This window comes from Thermobia domestica, chromosome 1, assembly GCF_964235325.1.
Source record: "Thermobia domestica chromosome 1, izTheDome1.hap1.1, whole genome shotgun sequence".
Lineage (NCBI taxonomy): Eukaryota > Metazoa > Arthropoda > Insecta > Zygentoma > Lepismatidae > Thermobia > Thermobia domestica.
Window position 1 is genome coordinate 220,409,720 of NC_137454.1, and position 21,097 is coordinate 220,430,816.

Genomic DNA, 21,097 nt, shown 5'->3' on the forward strand with positions numbered 1-21,097 from the left:
AACAAGTGTCAGTACTTTGTCGCAACAAAGTTATGTTTTAGATCAATAAATAGTGTAGCATGTCGGACAAAATAGTGAAATGTGTAATGATGTGCAAAGTGAATTCAAAATAAACGAACAAACAAGTAGAGATAAAAATAATATATGAAGCACGAAAAGCACGAAGAGAGACGGAATAAGTGGGTGCCCAACAGAATAACTAATTACTGCTAACAACAAACACACAGAATAGTCATAATGGTAAGTTCATAATTTATTTATATATTCGCTTTTTTTTTTTTTTTTTTGCTTATAATAATCTATATAGTTTTTTATCATTAAAGATTATATGTTTGGTTAAAGCATAATGCTCCTTTTTTCTCTCGATTGTATCATATTAGAAATTCCTATTCTAAAGTGATTACTTCTTAGACTATCTGCCTATTTAAATAGCCCCTGTGAAAGCCCGCACGCAATCTGGAGGTAAATGAACGTCGCGTTGGTGGTCACTATTAAAGATGTCACTCTGTCGTCTTCCTCGAAAGGACAGAAAAAGAGCTTTTTACGTCAGAGAGGCGGAGCAGAGAATCTTCCAATCGAATTTGCTCGATTAGTTCTACTTAATTAGAAACAAAAAAAATACAGAAACAAGAAAGAGAGGGAAAAAGAAAAAAAGAGATAAAAATAGCAAAAAGTAGAATAATAACTTCAGGTAACGAAGGCTGGTGGTCGACTAAACGCCCTTACGAGGTTAATGTGTGGTCACCACGTCGATTTCATATTATTGGCTTTATAGACCGAACTTCTTAATCTTTTAAGTAGAGTAACTCCCAATTCTGACAAAACACCATCAACAACTAAAAGTCTTCAGTTGAGTTGATTTGGAGTTTAACGTCCCTTTCAGCTACGAGGATCTACTGATTAACATGGAATCCGAACCACATGAGTTCCGCCGGGAATCAAACACGGGTCTGCCACGCCAAAGGTGCGTATACTACCCGCTTAGCTACAGACGAGCTCGACTGAGCTACTGGAATTCCACTTTGCATAAGTCCGAAGTATGAGTACCAAATTTCACAATATTAAATCCCCACGTTAAGCGGGTTTGCATATCCAGGTCCCTAACTATGAAAATATTTACGCTCAGTCCAACCTCAATCATTTCACGAATTCAACCTGTTTTACGTATGTTATTAGGACATAATATCGATTGTGATTTATTCTAAAAACACTTTTATACATTGCAAGAGCTGTAACGTCCAAATATTTACTGAGAACTCATAGTCGTATCGGAATAAACAAAAGCGAGTATGGAACAGTAAACTGCTATAACAAAAGGCAAAAGAAGATATGCAAAGGCATACGAAATGGTCGAGTGGTTTGGGTCGATACACTATCAATCACATGTTTGTGTGTTCAAACCCGGTAGCAAGTTGTTTCTTTTTTAAGTGTCTTCCTATTTTCATCCGGAGGCTGAAAATATTTCTTTGAGTAGCTCATTGAAAACTTCTTTTGTTTCAAATTCGATTAGAACGGAACATTATATGAATTGCGAATCTTAAATCCATAGCTAAAAAAATTAAGTATACTCACTACCATATTATCCTCTGATTTGTAACGAAAAACTATTTATAAACAGTGGTGACTTCAGAAAATTATCCTCGGGGGGAATTTCAATATGCGGGTGGAGAGCAAACATTGGTAGTCCACATTGAGCACGATCGAATATTGGTCCTGAAGGCGGAAATTTCTTAGCTCGAGAGGGGTCTCTAATTCTTCCTCAGATCACGTCCTGAAAGCATCATTGCTTAAAAGCTTTTCGTAACAAATATAATATTACACTTGTTTCTCGTTCTACATTTAAAATTGGTAAAATCATAACTTATAGAGGATTATAATAAAAGCATAAAAATTACAATATCAATCACGTATAAATTATCCTGTAAGTTTCCAACTTTGGGTCAGATTAAAATTCAAATATTTGTTTTCGGATTGCACTTAGAAGTAAGTCCTCTCTATATAATCCTGATTGGAAAACCATGTTTAACACTAATTAATTAATCAATATTTATACGAATATTTTTTTATTTTACTATTTTTACTATTCAATATTATATACACTTCATTTCCAAAATCAAAATCTCGAAAATGTATATTGTACGATTGCAGACTCGCAAATAAATGATTATTTATCATATATATTGGTCTCTATTCGAAATTCTATTTAATCGAATCCGACAGAACACAGACAGAAATATCGAGAACAGGTGAAAAAAAGAGAGAAAAAAGCGTTGGCCCCGGCGGGGACTCGAAGTAAGTTCGAATGGTGCTTTAAAAGCCGAACGCCTTAGACCACTCGGCTATGGTAACAACTAGTGATTGCAGCAAAGGCTTCGAGTAGTAGTTCTTATTACAGAATAACATTTTCTATTGCCTAAAATTTAAACCCAATTTACTTTGATATAATATATTTATTAATTTGTTTCATGAACGTTTTCTTTACTTTGATGAATGATGTATGTTGTTGATATAGATTCTATTACATGTTCTTTCGTAAATATTATAGAAAGTATCAGGGTTATTTATGATCTTTCATGGAAATTGACTGGCGCATGCGCAGTACACAGACAGTTCAATTGGAAGGCGAGGAAGGAAACGCTAACACACTGTTAGAATATTTCCCTCGCAAGCAGTAGTTCCCAACCGAGGGACGGCGGGACGCACTTCGTCCTCCTGGGGTGGCGTGAAGGGTTTACGAAGTCCCTTGGTTGTCTTATATTTCTTGAATGATTATACACAATATCCAGTCACATCTTCTACACATTTGGAAGTGATAAATCGTAGTATAAATAAACCGTCCTCCACACACAGTGATTGTTGCTTTTCCAAGATTATAAGCTGAAACACTTTTTATTTCAATAGAATATAAACGTTTCAATGGGAGGGGTTACAACCCCCTCAACCCCCTGGGTCTTCGATATGTCACCGCCTAAACTGTAACTTTCAAGTTAGAATCGAAAAATGGAGACATGTGACCTACTAAATATATTTTTAGTTCATTATACATTTTCATAAATAAAATATCCACAATTACAATGACAGTATATGCTAAGTAATTATTGTAAATTTTTGTACTTTCATTTTCCCTCTTTCTTTTCAATTGAGCTTAAAAAATGTAAAAATGGGAGGTTAAGAATCTCAAATATTACGTATATTTTAGCGTATTACGGAATTATATTTAATAGAATCCGGCAGGATCACAAACAGAAACGTCAAGAAGAGGTAAAACCAAATTGTATTGTGGTGGGATTCGAACTACTCTTGAATGGTGCCTCAGAATCTCTAGCCGACTGACTTAGTCCACTCGGCTAATGTGACAAGTTGAAAATATAGTAAGCGTGTTTCATGTTCAATCTTTTGTTAGAGTATGAAATTTATTTTGTATTCTCTGAAGTTTAAGCCTATTTTGGCCTGATGTAATAGTCTGTTGAAATTGTTTTATGTTTACGGTATTCTTTACTTTGACGAATGATGTTGTTAATATATGTTCTATTACGTATTCGTTCATAAATATTACAGCAATTGTCAGGATTATTTATGATCTTTCACGAAAATTGACTGGTGCATGCGCAGTAGAAACAGAAAGATGCACTTTACCGACATTTGTCATACACGCCAGAACGCAAATTTCTAACAGGTTCTCAAAATGCCTCGTTCTAAAGGTTGTGGAGAACTGTCTGTTGCTCTGAGAGGAGAAATCATAGGCCGAGCAAAAATGGGACAAACTGTGCCTCAGATTGCTAGAGATCTGGGATGTGACAACCAAGCGGTCAAGAAATGGGTTCAGCGACATGAAGAAGGTGGTGAATGGTTCAGGTCTCGGTCAAGAAGTGGAAGGCCAAAAGTGACAACTGCAGCTCAAGATCAAGCTTTAGTTACAGAAGTAATCAACAGACCTCTACGCCACACGTCAATCCTCTTGCACAAAGCCAGAGAATATAATTGTTCTCATGAAACAATAATAAGATGATTATTGGGGGCTGGTCTACACTGTTCAAGACCCGCTAGGAAGACTCTCCTGACTGAAACTCACAGGGCCAGATGAATGGAATGGGCACAGAATAACATAACCCAACCTCAGTCATATTGGGACTTAGTCATCTGGACCAACGAGAAGGTTTTCAAGTCTAGCCAACAAGGCAGAGTTATATTGTATAGACCGCGCGGAACCAGGTATGCTGAACAAAATATTATCAGAACTTCTTGTTCAGGACGAATATCAGCACACTTTTGGGGATACATGACGGCTGCTGGTCCTGGAGATTTGGTTGCGGTGCCTGAGAGAATGAACAGCAGTGTTTACATTAATATCCTCGAAAATATGTTGTTACCGTCCTTAGAAAGAAACTTCCCCGAAAAGGAAGAATATATATTTATGCATGACAACAGTGCTGTTCACACTTCCCTGCAAACACGAGAGTGGCTAAGTGAACATTCAGAGTTAATTTGTATTGAGTGGTCCCCTCTATCCCCAGATTTGGACCCAATTGAGCATCTGTGGGCCTACATGGTGCAAGAATGGGAAGAGAGACGTGAAGACAGAGACCAAACGTTTCTTCAAAATCATGTTATGGAACTATGGCAACATTTTCGTGACACACCGTCGTATTGCTCGAGACTTGTATCTAGTATCCCCTCCAGACTTCAAGAAGTTACTGACTCTGGAGGTGACTACACGAAGTACTAGTGTGTTATTTTTTGTGTAAACATTTATTTAAGTTTCATTTATTTATTATATTTTTTCAAGAGCAACACTTTCGTTCTTCATTCTTTTCCTTTGCTTGTTTACTTATTAGTTCGTTAAAACGTAAAGGAAGAGTAGTATATCTTCAAAAAGTATTTGTGAATTTACTTTGAACGTTTCTAAGAATACATTTACTTTTTTTCCTACTCTATATCATGCCCAATATTACTTTCATTTCAGTTAATTAATAACTTTATTTCACATCTCGGATAAAAGTATTATTGTCTTTTTAACGATATTTTTCCTTTTGATTGTGTGATTTCTAGTTTCATTGAATTATCTCAATTCGAATGAATAAATCACATTTTTTTATTGTCCCTTCCTTAGCTAAGTTCGAATTCGAGAACAATGTGGTATAATATACGTTCTTTATTCTTCATATTGTGCAGTAATGACAATATTATTATTTTTCATGAGTCCAGTTGATTAGTGAGAACTTGGACAAACATTAACCTGGTGATTCTTTACGCAATGACAAGCGTAAAATACACTTTAGCTGTTCTTTATACTTCACAGCGATGAAACATTCTAACAGTGTGTTAGCGTTTCCTTCCTCGCCTTCCAATTGAACTGTCTGTGTACTGCGCATGCGCCAGTCAATTTCCATGAAAGATCATAAATAACCCTGATACTTTCTATAATATTTACGAAAGAACATGTAATAGAATCTATATCAACAACATACATCATTCATCAAAGTAACGAAAACGTGTTCATGTAACAAATTAATAGATATATTATATCAAAGTAAATTAGATTTAAATTTTAGGCAATAGAAAATGTTATTCTGTAATAAGAACTATTACTCGAAGCCTTTGCTACAATTACTAGTTGTTGCCATAGCCGAATGGTCTAAGGCGTTCGGCTTGTAAAGCACCATTCGAACTTACTTCGAGTCCAACGCTTTTTTCTCTCTTTTTTTCACCTGTTCTCGATATTTCTGTCTGTGTTCTGTCGGATTCGATTAAATAGAATTTCGAATAGAGACCAATATATATGATAAATAATCATTTATTTGCGAGTCTGCAATCGTACAATATACATTTTCGAGATTTTGATTTTGGAAATGAAGTGTATATAATATTGAATAGTAAAAATAGTAAAATAAAAAAATATTCGTATAAATATTGATTAATTAATTAGTGTTAAACATGGTTTTCCAATCAGGATTATATAGAGAGGACTTACTTCTAAGTGCAATCCGAAAACAAATATTTGAGTTTTAATCTGACCCAAAGTTGGTAAATTACAGGATAATATATACATGATTGGTATTGTAATTTTTATGCTTTTATTATAATCCTCTATAAGTTATGATTTTACCAATTCCAAATGTAGAACGAGAAACAAGTGTAATATTATATTTGTTACGAAAAGTTTTTAAGCAATGATGCTTTCAAGACGTGATCTGAGGGAGAATTTGAGACCCCTCTCGAGCTAAGAAATTTCCGCCTTCAGGACCATATATTCGATCGTGCTCAATGTGGACTACCAATGTTTGCTCTCCACCCGCATATTGAAATTCCCCCCGAGGATAATTTTCTGAAGTCACCACTGTTTATAAATAGTTTTTCGTTACAAATCAGAGGATAATAGAGTAGTGAGTATACTTCATTTTTTTTTAGCTATGGATTTAAGATTCGCAATTCATATAATGTTCCGTTCTAATCGAATTTGAAACAAAAGAAGTTTTCAATGAGTTACTCAAAGGAATATTTTCAGCCTCCGGATGAAAATAGGAAGACACTTAAAAAAGAAACAACTTGCTACCGGGTTTGAACACACAAACATGTGATTGATAGTGTATCGACCCAAACCACTCGACCGTTTTGTATGCCTTTGCATATCTTCTTTTGCCTTTTGTTATAGCAGTTTACTGTTCCATACTCGCTTTTGTTTATTCCGATACGACTATGAGTTCTCAGTAAATATTTGGACGTTATAGCTCTTGCAATGTATAAAAGTGTTTTTAGAATAAATCACAATCGATATTATGTCCTAATAACATACGTAAAATAGGTTGAATTCGTGAAATGATTGAGGTTGGACTGAGCGTAAATGTTTTCATAGTTAGGGGCCTGGATATGCAAACCCGCTTAACGTGGGGATTTAATTATGTGAAATTTGGTACCAATAATTCGGCTACACGGAATTACTAAACTAGAAATAATTAAAACAAACAAACAAAAAAAAAAATCAATATTATTAGCGAATAACGGGGGCAATTATCCAAAGATGAGGCATATATCAATCGACAAATCCCATTGATTTGGACAAAATGGTATGGGTGACTGTAAATCCTCATGCATCGTTTTCGAATAAATCGGTAAAAAAAAAAATCTGTAACTTTAAAATTTGTGCTATATGATGACGCTACATCATAAGATGAAACTGAAGGGAAACATTGTGGCTTAGTAGTAGAGCGCTTAACCTCTTGTGCGTGGTGTGCTTGGTTCGATCGCCGGCCAAGTAACCTTGTGGTGGACAACATCATGTCCATGGGTTTTCTCGGGGTACTCCCTTTCCTTCCATATTTTAATCGCGTTGATTCCTCCATCATCATTCACTTGCCTTAATCATTTGTCTTCTTTAGCCTGAAGGGCATAATACGTGGGACGTTAAACGAAATGTTTCATTTCATTTCACTGAAGTATACTCTCATCAAACTTTTTATTAGTATATGCGCTAGCAAGAGTGCATAACTCAATATGTTTAATGAGGTGTAGCGAAAAGTTGTAAATACTCTTAAGCTCTACTTTTTTTTTTTTTTTTTTTTTTTTTTTTTTTACTTAACTAGAATGCTGTCTAAAGATGAAATATCTATGAATTGATAGACGGCATTCAGCTGAACAAGATGACATACTTGAGGGTAAATTTTCATGCGTAGTTCTCGAAAAAATCCAGAAAACTTACTTTTTATTGAACTAAAAAGTATGTCATTCGTTGCCAATAATAATTGATGTTTTTTATTCTGTTAAAATAGATTATCTATTTATGTACTGTATATAGAAAACATACCTTGTTAAGTAGCAGATTTTATCTATTATTATATTCTAACTGTGACACACGTCTCCTAACAATGGTGCACATGCTACTTGATAGATTATTATTTATAATATGGAAGTCGAATTACACCCCTGGGGGAGATTTTTCGCTCCCAGGGTTATAGCTAAAGACATAAAACAAAATATAACACACAGCCAGTCTTCTATATTTATTGCAGAGCTGTTACAAAATAAAATCATTTGACTGTCTAATATCTTTATTGTTTACTTTATTGAGTTGTGCGACCACATATTATGCTATATAGGCTAAGAAGCTGAGAATCATAAACGTGACGATAATGTAAGTATTAATTGTTATACGAAATCAAGTGATTCATTATTTCAGCTCTGTGACCTTCTCGAGCAAGTTATTTGATTTTACCCTGTAAATCAAGAATCTATACATATACTCCAGCCATGGGCGCCCGAAGAAAATTTTGTAGGGGGGGCTCTCACTGCTTGCTTTATTACGTCTGGTATTAAATATACGTGGTTTGCTATATCACGTATACATTTTCGTGAGGCAGGGGAGCTCGCCCCCCCCCCCTTCGGGCGCCCATGACTCTATCGTATGAGCTCAACTGAGCTCATTCAATCGGAATGAAACTTAACATGGTGATAGAACTTGACGTGCTGTACAATCGTGTGAAATATTACATTGTGCAGGCAGGTTATACACAGTTAAAGTTCTAAACGCATTCACTGACCACAATGAAAACGTAATAAATACTGTGTAAATAGCAACTAAAGGTTCTATAAAAGGTAACTTGTTCTATAAATGAAGAAGCAGTGGTGGACAACTGCAAGCACAGATTATTTTTAGCTGTGTGTACCTGCTGAAACAGGAGCGGTACCAGAAATTTTGAAAGGAGGTAACTGGAGAAAGTTGCATGTTTTTCATGTTATAACTTCTGTTCTACATCTCGTATAACATCTCTGTATAATTCAATTTGTACTTGCTTGCTTTACTTTTTAAATAAATAGGCCGAGGGGTAAAAGTGATGGGAAACGCGGGAAACGCCTTTACCCCACTTCCAAAAATATCTATGGCGTCCCTCCACTTTCCTAAAATATTACAGTGGGCAAAGATAGGCACGGGGGATGGCGTGTTGTCATGCGTCCCCCTACCTTTTCAGATCCACTTTTACCCTATATAAACGTCTGATCTGTCTGTGAAGGTATATGTTCATTCACTTTGGTGACTTACACAGAAAAACGTTTCGAATAATTCTTATTTATTTATTTATTTATTTTTATTTTATTTATTTATTATTTTATTTATTTATTTATTTATTTATTTATTTATTTATTTATTTATTTATTTATTTATTTATTTATTGCACAAGTTAAATCTTCGACTTCGGAAGGTTTATATCTTTTCATTTTTGAGCGGAAGGATGGAAGGGTCGAAGAAGGACGCAAAATATAACACGCTAACACTTAGGGATATTAGCTAGTTTGTTAGTTTAATATACAAACAGAAAAGATAGTCTCGTCGGTTCGGTTCGTTGAAATAAGACGAAAAGAGCTATGTTTTCTTTGAGGAAGGCGCACGATCCCTTTTGGACCCATCACTGGAATAAAATGAATATTGCTATTCACACTATAGAATATTGTCTATACAGTAAGGTATCTAACTTGCAGTGTAGAGCATAATGCTGGGAAGCTCCGCGAGGTAGCAATATTTTAGCATAAGCTAACCCAAACATATTTTTTCTATGGTAACGCAGTGGTATACGCAAAAGTTTGTCAATGGGAATTCAAGCTCCCAAGTTCATATAAATTCAGGTATATATATATATATATATATATATATATATATATATATATATATATATATATATATATATATATATATATATATATATATATATATATATATATATATTGAGAGAGAGAGTCCTCACAAAAAAAGCTCCACTTTGAGAAAACTGTTATATTTTTAATATGAGCACTATTCTGATTCTTCTAATAGTACCCTATTGCTTATTGAGAGGTGATTCCATATCCATAACATATACCAACATATACCAACCTGAGTGCGCAAATGCTTCCTTTCGGAGTTATAGGCTGCCAAAAAAAAAATGAAAAAATGAACTTTAAAGGTCCATAGCTCCAAAATTATGAGACCTACCTTAGTCAGGTCAAGACTTCACTTAGGAACTAGTATGTGTCCTATCCAAATATCTAAGTTTCAGAGTCCTGTGGTACTTCCGCAATAGTTTTTATAGAGGTAGTTGGTGAGTACTTCAGATTATATGCCGTAGCCAAACTTTCTCTGTAAAAATTGTTGCGTGAGTACCTTAGGATTCTCAAACGTGGATTTTTGGATAGGGTACATATTAGTTCCTAAGTGAAATCTTGAACCGACTACGGTAGGTCCCATAGTTTTGAAGCTATGGACCTTTAAAATTATTTTTTTCATGTTTTTGGCAGCCTATAACTCCGAAAGGAAGCACTTGTACACCCAGGTTGGTCTATACTTTCTGTCTTATTTTAGTGTCAGGAATCACCTCCCAAACATTGTCGGTGTTGTTTTGAAACACCCTGTATATACAGGGCGGGATCCAGGATATTCTGATTGGGGTACACTAATAAGCTACCATTACATTTGAGCTAAATTTGATTCTTTTAGGTGTTCTCGGTGCTATGCTAAACGCTGCTTGAGTATTGCGGCGTTGCCAGGTAGTGTCGAGTGTTTACTGGTGACAGATAATAAAGACAGTAATCATGGAATTCTGCTTGGATACTTACTGGAAAAATACTTTTCTACCCTTACCGAAATTCATAGCTAAGTTCCGCTTCTCGAACTGCAACGCCAGAATCCAGGAATTAAACGTACAAATTTGGCAACAACGCATTATTTCGTTCTGCGCAAGTTTCTTCTCAAAATCTGCTTCCTTAAATGTAAATTAATATTTAAATAGCATGTGAAACATAATACGATAAACGGTCAAACATTATATCTATTTCGTAATCAGATCGTTACTTTAAAGTACTTTACACATTCAAATAAACATTTCATAAAACTGAGCACTTCTAGTACTATCTAGCATAGGGTGACCAACCGTCCCGTAAAAACGGGATTGTCCCGTTTTTTCACTATCATTCCCGGTGTCCCGAAAAAATTTCCCGGGACGCCAAAATGTCCCGTATTTACGTACATTAAATACAAGAAAGCTTTCCAATCTAAAATTTCTTAATTTATATTATTATTTTCTTATCACATAGCTTAGAAAATACTAATAGACCTATTATTATTTTCTAAGCTATATGATTATATTGGAATATGTCTAATTACTGAACAACGTCATTACGACGTTTGCGATATTGGATGTGGTGGCTGCAGTTTCCCTCCAAGACTCCCCCTCCGCAGACGACAGTGCAAGGGGCTGAAAGTCTTATGAAAAACAAACTGATATTACTCTCTGTTTCGGCCGAAAGACTGAGGCGCTGTCACCAGTACAGTACAGTGTTTCCATGATTTAACTAAGATGTAACATACTATCATTTATGAAAGGGGAACAAAACTATAGAACCGTAAAAGTGAAAGTAAAAAGAAAACTAGCAGTAAGTGAAATAATGTTTAAAAGTAAGAAAAAACAAATAAAGGGAGTTGGAATCCGATGCTCAGAGTAGTTTGTTATAAAAGTTCCATTTTTTGTTAGTTGCTGATAGTTACTTGTTATTTAATTAATTCCACAACCTTTTCAATAGGTTTTAAAATGAAAAAGTGTAAATTTGTCCTTTTTTGTGAGAGATACAGAGAGAGAGAGAGAGGGAGGGAGAGAGAACGGAGAGGCAAAAATATATATTTAGGGGAGTAACCTATCCAAACGTAAAAAAAAATGTCCCGTTTTTTCTAGTTGAAGATTTGGTCACCCTAATCTAGCAGCAAGTACCATCTTGTGTGCTCATTGTAAAACGAATCAAATATTTTATTTTATTTGTTACCTTTTTCGATATCAGAAGGCACAACCAAATGAATCAGTGTCTTGTGTTGTAGCTGAAACATAATTTTATCTTATAGTACAATATTTATAATATGTAACGTTACAGTGCGCTGTAGTTAAGGGAATGAGTTAAAATATTTACTGACTTTCGGGTGGTGATCCACCTTAACGCCTTTAGGCATCTGTAGTATGAATGAGGAATAATACTTTGCTTGGTGAATCCTTTTCCTTCAACCTTCAGAAACTCGACCTAAACTATTGATTTTGCAAAACTCTGCTTTCTTTTAAGCACCAAACGAAAAATGACGGCAGAAAGTTTTGGAAAGTATTATTATTTTCACTATTAGCTTCTCATTTTACTTTATATTTACAATGAAGTGGGGTTGGGCATGTGCTCCGGTGCACCTTCCTAAATCCGGTCATATGATCGCATCATTTTGAGAAAACAGCTTCGTCAATTAGACATTAGGTTTAATCTGTCAGCCCAGGGACGTACGTAAAATTTCATCAAAGGGAGGTTCAAATACTTAAGCTCATATCCTTTAAGAACTAGCGTAATATTTGTATATATATGTATATGTTTTATTATGGTAAATATTTATTTTCTCATAATATCTGAGTCAAGGGGCAGCAGTTTAAACCAGAAACTCTGCCTTGCGTATGCCACAGTGTCAGCCCATACATTTCCGGCAAAGATCTGGAATCTTAACTTACTGACTGAGCCCGTTTTTTTAAAAAAAACAAACGAGAACATAAATAGTATACTTCAAAGAATGAAAAGTAAACAACTTGCACCACTATTGATCGCTATTATGTTCTTTTCGTGTTGACATTGAAGTTATACTAATCTTTTTATTGTGTTGCAACAGTGTTTAACACTGGGGATTTCCGAAATAATCTAGATGCAACGTCAATCAGAACGTATATCACATTCTCACATAGTAAAGTTCGTTGCGTGTCGAGTAGTTAGTAGGTAACTGTTTATCTTTAAGTTTTTTTAATGCATTTTCTTCAAAAAAATAATATGTGCTTTGATTAGTAAGGGAGCACAGAAATGTCGATTGTGTAATAAGTTGTGATAGAACAGGCTACGAAATTCGTGACCAAAAGACCCGGAAGTAGTCAGACCTGTGACCCACCATATCCGGTGATCCGATATGATCCTGGCACATTCGTGACCTTGAGATGAACAAACAGCCTCACATACGTGGATAATGTATGAGGCTACAGATATAATTCCTGTACTTGTGGGCGTAATTTTTTCTCTTCTCGCTATATCCATAACTTTCTTTCTTTCTTTCTTTCTTTCTTTCTTTCTTTCTTTCTTTCTTTCTTTCTTTCTTTCTTTCTTTCTTTCTTTAGTGTCAAAACATTGCACTAAAACATAACTACAAGCTCTAATTCTATGACCTATCCTCTACTCTAAGCTCTACTAATTATGGTCTATGAAACCCTATGCCCAACAACTCTTCATAGATTTCTGTCTTTAGTTAACTGGATCCACTTTCTATATGCTTTGTATTCCTATTTCTGCTAGACTTATCTTACTAATGTCCTCCTATTTAAGCCTAGGTATTCCTAATGTTCCTTTGCCGATTGCGTTTCCAGTTAAAATTTTGAAAGTATGCATATTTTTCTCCATTTTATTTTCTCCACATCTGAGCCCCTTACACTTAATGACCCTAACAATGTTAGGTAAACCGTATACATTATACAGTTTCTCATTATGAAGTTTCCGCCGTTCCCCATTCCCGCTGAATATTCGCAAGCGACCATGTTTCGCAACCATACAGCACAACATAATAATTATTGTTTTATATATTTTAAGCTTCAAATTCTTGAACAGAATTCCCGAAGACAAAGAAGTTTGGATTGAATAATAATACGAATGATAATACGAAGCAGAGATGCTTCCAATCGACATTTAATTTCTTCATTGATATGATATTGGTCTGTTAATGTTGATCCTAGATATATGAAAGTGTTCATTTTATCGAAAATACTACGTGATGTTAGAAAGGTATCCACAATTGGCAATATTATTTGTTTTTTTTCTGCGTTTACTTCTAAACACACGTACTTGCAGGCGTTCAATAAAATATCTGCTTTCTTTCTATTGTCCTTATGTTATCTCCTATCATATTTACATCATTAGCACAACCCATAACCGTGAATAGCAATCAGCGCTAGGCCCTTGTGGATATCTTTCATTTTCCTTGTAGCATATTCCAGAACAAAATTGAACAATAATGACAACAACGCATCTCCTTGTTTAGGCCATTCTTAACGTGAAAAGTATTTTCTTACCCGGACCTTACTTTGGGATTAATTTAAAGACGTGTAATTACTCTAACCAATTTTCTTTCCATATTCCAAATTTGATAGGAGTGTTGTATATGCATTTCCTTATTAACCGAGGCGTTTCTGAAATCAACAATTAAAAAAAAAAAACAAACTGATATACCATTCATCTGATTTCCCAAAGATAAACATTTCTGCCATTTTAGGCAAGATGGAAATTATCATCTTGCCGAATCTCATCTCCTAAAATTGTAACTAACCAATTTGTGTATTAGATTATTAATCATCAAGACTACGAAATTTTGAAATCATGATCATAATCATTTGTTGTCATCTCGTTGCTGGTGTTGAAATATTACAGAGACCGTAAGTAAATATCTCAAATGAAGGGCGTATCCCTTTAGAGAGTTTCGTGCTAGCATTACTTAAAAAGCAAATAAAGGTATTATATATATATATATATATATATATATATATATATATATATATATATATATATATATATATATATATATATATATAGATAGATAGATAGATAGATAGATAGATAGATAGATAGATAGATCGTAACATATTGACATAGCAAGAAGAAACGTATTTGACGTCACACTTTATGATTAATTTCAGTTGCAGTGCTTAGTTAAAGTTGAACATATGAATAAAGATCGTTTAGTTGTATATAATGTCAACTTACTTCATTAGAAGCTCATTGCTGCGGTTAAATCGATCAAGGGTGAGAGCGAATATAAGTCGGTAAGTTCTCTAAATTACAAATTTTACTTGTGTGTTCACAGCAGGATCACTCTCATTGTAATTATACCGGTACATTATGCAATACAAATCTTATTTTCGTTTTTGTTATGTGTTCGACTCATAGTCTCATTTCTTTTATAGTTTCAAATTTGATCCACTTCTTTCATATACATATCAGGAGTCAGGGATATTCACAGAGGCGCAATGTAAATTATTAAAATTTTAGCAGAGGAAAACAATTAAATATTTAAATCATTTAGGAACTACCCTTTTTTATAGCAAATGTATAAATTGAGTCGGTGAGTGGAAAAAGGAGAATATTCCATAACACTTTACTTTTGAAAAAAAAAAAAAAAAAAAAACACTTTTTACCGGAAATACCGTTGCTTATACAAAAATATTTGTACGGTACATTTATAATGTATATTAAGATTTTTCATTTCCCAAAATATCAAAAATGTAATGAGATGGGATATTTAGTTATACAGAAGTTTGCTACCTTGGAGTATTTTCCTTTATTTTTTGGAGTATTCTTCTTTTTACATTCACTTATTCAATTATTATACAAAGATACTTTTAATCAAGAGTATGCCGTGAGGGAAGGGGAAGGTCTTATTGGAGATCAGAACTATTGAGAAAATTTAGGTTTAGACGTAGACAGAAACGTCTGCAGATTTTTCCTAGGGGGAGGGAGAAGTTCGACACACAAGCGAAGTAATGTATATATACACACACATATAAAACAGCAATTATTGCAATTATTTAAACACATTGCATAACTTTATTAATTATAACATGTAAGTAAGTAAAACTAATGTGTTTTGACATGTATTTGAAAGAAGCGAATCAGTTTCGAAAATGCTAGGCAGTCAGTTGTCTTCTCTTTCATCCCTCCCTTCACCACTATGGGTGCCCATGGACGTAGATACTTCTAACTAATGGGAAGGTAGGTTATCGACCTTGGGCAGGAATGCCCACAAAGGGGGCTATGACGCAAACTGCGTCATTGAAATATTTGGGGGGGTTAAAAATCTATATAAATATGTTTAAAGGGGGGTTAAAAATCTATATAAATATGTTTGAGGGGGTGTAAAAATTAATCGAAAATATTTTTTATGGAAGAACATCTACGGATAGACAATTGAGAGGGGGGTGCGTCATGGACATAAGGAGGGGGGCACCACTGCCTTGGGAAATGGGTAGCCCAGCAGAATCTTTCTGTCTTGATGCCAGTCTTTGATCTCTTTCACTAGGAAACTATTCAAAAAAACTTACCGGTGACTAGTTGTGTTTTGTTTTGAAATACTAATTTGTCTGTACTGTTCTGGAGCGGATCACACGTTTGAAATAATTAAATTGACGGGTTGTCGTAGCTAATGCAACTTCTGAGTGCTAATGAGTTGACCCTAAGTTTTACAGAAATACTGTATAATTTTCATATTTGAACTTACGAGTAAATAATTGTAAGAATCAATTGTCTTATCAACACAAAAGTGTGTCCTAAGGTTTTAGAGTTAACACAGAAGGAATTATTTGTGAAAAATGAATGTCTGTTAGTTTTTGACGCACTTCTGTTATTTTTTTAAGAGAACGTTTTTTGCACTTGTCTAAAACTGAAGAAGTCATAAAAAATATATGTAGACGGGAGAGTCGTTATTATCAGTGATAGGTCGTCGTAATTAAACTAACTTCTACTATGCATCATCATCAGCTTGAAGTATAAGTTATAGCTACCAGAAGTATTTATTAATTCTATTATTATTATTATTATTATTATTATTATTATTATTATTATTATTATTATTATTATTATTATTAGTGGCCCCGAATAGCATAATCGCTAACGCTCTCGCCTTTGGTGCGAACGGTTCCGGGTTCGATTCCCAGTGGGAACACTTGGTTGAAAAAGGTAAAAACTTTTTCAGACCAGTAATCCTGAGTGAGGCTTTCCTCATTCACACCATAGTCCAGTCAAGATAAGGATTGACCTTGAACATATTGCAATAGAAATGAAACGTGCGCCAAAATGATGTTGAGCACATTCTAAGCAAACCTGAAAAAGCCCTCAAGAATATTCAGTCTGGAAGGTCGTTAAATCCAATATGGCCGCCGTTGGTGGTCATTTACGGCAGACATAATAACAGAGTAATTATGTGACTGTAACAAAATTACACGCTCACCACTTGTAAAAGTTGTTCACCATTATGTCACCATCTTTCAAATGAGGCATTGAACATACCTCTAATATACAGGGTGTCTCAAAATTCCCCTACATAGGGTAACTCTGTTATTACCAGAGTTACAACAAGATGTAAGAGGGGAAACCATCTGTAAATATGGTGTTTTCAATCTAAAGTGAAAGATTTTTTTTTTTTTTAATCGGATGAGCCGTTTGTGCTTTACACTCTTTATGTGCCCAATATTAAATGAAAATGCAACGTTGCCATTTACTGGGAAGTGGATAAATTTTACGATACGTTACCATTTATTTCAGTTATAGTGATTCTTTCCGCAAATAACTTCAATAGTTTAGTTTTCATGTGTCTGACAGAGTACGCTTGTTCTTCTCAATAGCACAGCTCCTGTTCCATATCCTTTACTAAATCACATATGGTAACCTGCTCATTATCGCTCATTCCCAAATACTCAACTACTCGCAAGAAAGGATCCTCTCTTTCAACATACATGGGCCTGCCTTTTTTCTTCGGTTCGTATGCACCTGATGACATTCGCTTCCTCATCTTTCCTGGAATCCCCTTTCCTGTTCTAAAATTTACACTGCAACTAATGTGACACACTGCGTCTTTTGCAAACAATTCTCTGGCATATTCAATGAGACTTTTTGCAGTCATGGACCAATCATCATTGCGTTCTTCACATTATTTCAATATTCTTTCTGGAAAAGTATTAGCTTTTAGTGGAATTAGACAGTGACCCTTCCATTACCATCATATCTATCAGGCTCACAACAAAACAAACTGTTAAGAGCAAAATAAAATGCAGGCGAATTTGAACGCAGAATACTTGCAGATGTCTCTTCATCGGACGGTATTCTTGATTGCGTATCCTTCTTCATTTGATTGGGATTCATATACCTCCTTCGGCATTCTTGATTTATTTTTTTCCAGGTCTGGCTGTCACTGCAACTGCACATAATTCAATCGCTTTTTGAATTCCTTGGCATACGTTCTGAGATAAATATGTGGGTCTTTCATCTTCTGTGAACACCTTCTTACATATAATGCCACTCTCCATGACGAGTGAACCGTATCATATTAAATGTTTACCGATAGTTGTAAGACACAACAACAAGAGGATAAACATTAAAATCTTGCATTGTAAAATTAAAATCATCAGTTACAGTTCAGTATTCAACCTTTCAGCCATTTGAAAACAATAGCCATAAACATAAGGTACTAGCCCGTTTCCTTCCTACCCTTTCCTCGGATAGTGTAATAGCCGAGGGACGTCATCCTCATACGTGAGGGCTAACATGGCCATAAGTGCCGAAAGCCCAGAAATCTAAATTATTATTATTATTATTATTATTATTATTATTATTATTATTATTATTATTATTATTATTATTATTATTATTATTATTATTATTATTATTATTATATTAAATCAAAAAGCTTGAAATCGGAATCTGGCATTGTATCCAAGAACGTCTTTTTAGGGAGAAGAGGAAGGGGAAATCCTCCCCTGAGTTTCAGAAACGCATGGTTTTTAATAAATTTGAATTAATATACTAACGAAAAACGTGCGAAACTCTTATGTCGGTGGACAATCTTGACTCCCCTCCCCCCTGGCAAAATCTCAAATGACGCTACGTACTGATTATGGGTGAATAAGCTAGATAATACGAAACATTAGAATTAACATGCACTTAGTTCCAAAATACTTATGTTCAACAGCTGCACTTTTTTTTGTCGGAATTATTAGTTTGTTTACACTCCTGTATTTATCATTTGAATCGTCCTTGTAGTATATTTTTTTAAACTTTTTTTCTGTTTTAATGAGGAAACAACAGCTGATGTAGCTCCTTACACGTTTCCTACTGCTAGGTTGATAGCAGTCTACGTAGGAGATATGTGAAAGTTCTTATAGCCTGAGGTGATATTAAAAAAATGTAGATGTTACGTCTTCGCAATCGTTTGTTTTCATTTAGTAGTCGTTGAGTGAAGTGCATCAAGAGTCTTCGTCATGGATGATGATCCTGTTAGTAACAACACTTCACTGGATCAAGAGGTAAGTGACATTTAAGAATGGGGAAGCATCTACAATCTTCTTCCTGGAATGTAAATTGCATGTTAACAGCAATTCATGGCATAGTTTCACACTTTCGGCGAGTTAGTTCACATTTCTCCTTTGTAACAAACCCATATGGTTCGGTTTTGGAGGAAAAGTTTCGCGTATTTATGTCGGTCTTACTGTTGCCTATTTACGCAATGACCTTGAGCAATAAATGAAACCAAGGACAATAATAATACACGATCGTATAATAATAGAAACATCATTTCACTCTTGACTGATTTCTTCCCATACGATAAACATAGCTTGACAATAAGTTGTCTCCTTGACAGCGCTAGCAAAACACTTGGGCATTACAAGAATTGTCGTGGAAGCTGCTATACGCAAAATAGATATGACATGATAAAATGAAGATTTGATATACTGATATTTTTATGTGACATACTTTGCTGTGGAAAACGGTTCTTGTCCAGTGACATAGCTGCTCTAGTGGAAAACCAAGAAATATGTCTAACTGAAATATGCAAACGCTTAAGACAATATGAATAAAATGTATGTATGACAATATGAACAAGTATCACAGAAAAATGTATTATCTGTGGTAGTGTTCATTGAAATAAATGCAGAAAAATACATTTCCTATATTTCTAATTGCCACAGGTATCAAAATTTAAGTTCTTGCAATGTGTCTTATGAAACATTTTCAATACATATGTATAGAATGTTAATTTTACGCAACATGACGTGTGGATCAAGATGAAAAGTGTTCTGTATGTATAACTATTTTGACGAGATATGGTTTTTAAGATGACAGTTCTATTTACAAGTAATAACATATGAATATAGTGTTCACAGGAGGCCAAATCATTATCTTAATTGTTGACTATTATCATGTGTGTCCATTCATTATTTTTAAAGTAAGCTATTAGCTATGGGGAAAAGGAAGAGAATTGACAAGTTTATAGAAAACAGAACACTGTTTTCCTAGTTTCGTGACCCAATTCGAACATTGGACATATCGTACTTCTAACCACGTAGGTTAGTACTTTACAAAAACAAGTTACTTTTAATTTTTTTATTGGCTTTTGTGATTACGTAGGTTCTGCCTTATAAATAAGGTCCCGACGAACGAAGTATCATATACTGGTAGCCGTACAAGATTTTCTCTTTATTTTCACCTCTAGAATCAGTTAACTATCAAGCACGAGAGCAAGTTTAATACATCCAAAATAATGAATTTTAACCCTCGATTATATTTTGACTACGTAAATTGTACGCGGTGTGGTTAAGGATTAAATTCTTCACAATCTATAACTGGAAAACAATATTTGCTTCATTTTATTTTAATATGTTTATTTTATTTATTCATATTACAAGTAGTATGCGCGTAAAGAGTATGTGTATCACTGTTAGGAAAAAGCAAACAAGTATCTGCTAGTTATCAGTATATTTTGTTACATATACAATGCATAAATAAATAATTCCTTTCAGCAAAATAAAAACTTTCAATTATTATTATTACTGGCAATGAAAGGCATATTTTATTTTAGCACCACAAAAGTTAGTTTTTTTTTTTTTTATTTTCTTGAAATCAAATTTTCAAGATGATTTTGCATTCAAGCATGTTATCTTGTTCAATTGAATGTTATATCTTATACTAGCGTCAATTACTCGCTACGTTGGGTTAAAATAAGAATTTAAATCGATAGAAACAAAGAAAATGTAATGAAAAATCAGAAGATAATAAGTAATGTACAGGTATATAATTAAAAATTAAAAATTAAATATTAATATTGTGGGCTGAATTTGGATTTAAACAGTATCTGGAGTGTCACTGTTCATCTACGGGTGTCGTTAGTGGGGGAGTCCGGGGGAAGACGCGTCCTCCCCAGATTTTAGTCAAATTTATTTAAAGAAACTAAGACAACTTTGTATATATAAAACTTTGTCGGAAAGAGGATTTTAATTTTGATTCATCCGACCCCCCCCCCCCCCCGATTTAAAAAGCT

The 21,097-nt window shown here is 34.4% G+C and overlaps 1 protein-coding gene across 2 annotated transcripts in view; it reads left to right on the forward strand.

Annotated features, from left to right (window-relative positions):
* The first annotated feature begins 222 nt into the window (after positions 1-222).
* LOC145694210 (heparan-alpha-glucosaminide N-acetyltransferase-like) overlaps positions 223-21,097 on the forward strand; it is a 93,123-nt gene continuing 72,248 nt past the window's right edge. The window contains exon 1 of one of the 2 annotated variants that reach the window (XM_081770330.1): positions 223-240. In XM_081770330.1, coding sequence (XP_081626456.1) covers positions 238-240 — 3 coding nt within the window. In that variant the 5' untranslated portion in view covers positions 223-237. Of the gene's footprint in view, positions 241-18,933; positions 19,086-21,097 lie in introns of those variants that run through there. The other variant, XM_081770326.1, reaches the window with a different exon arrangement.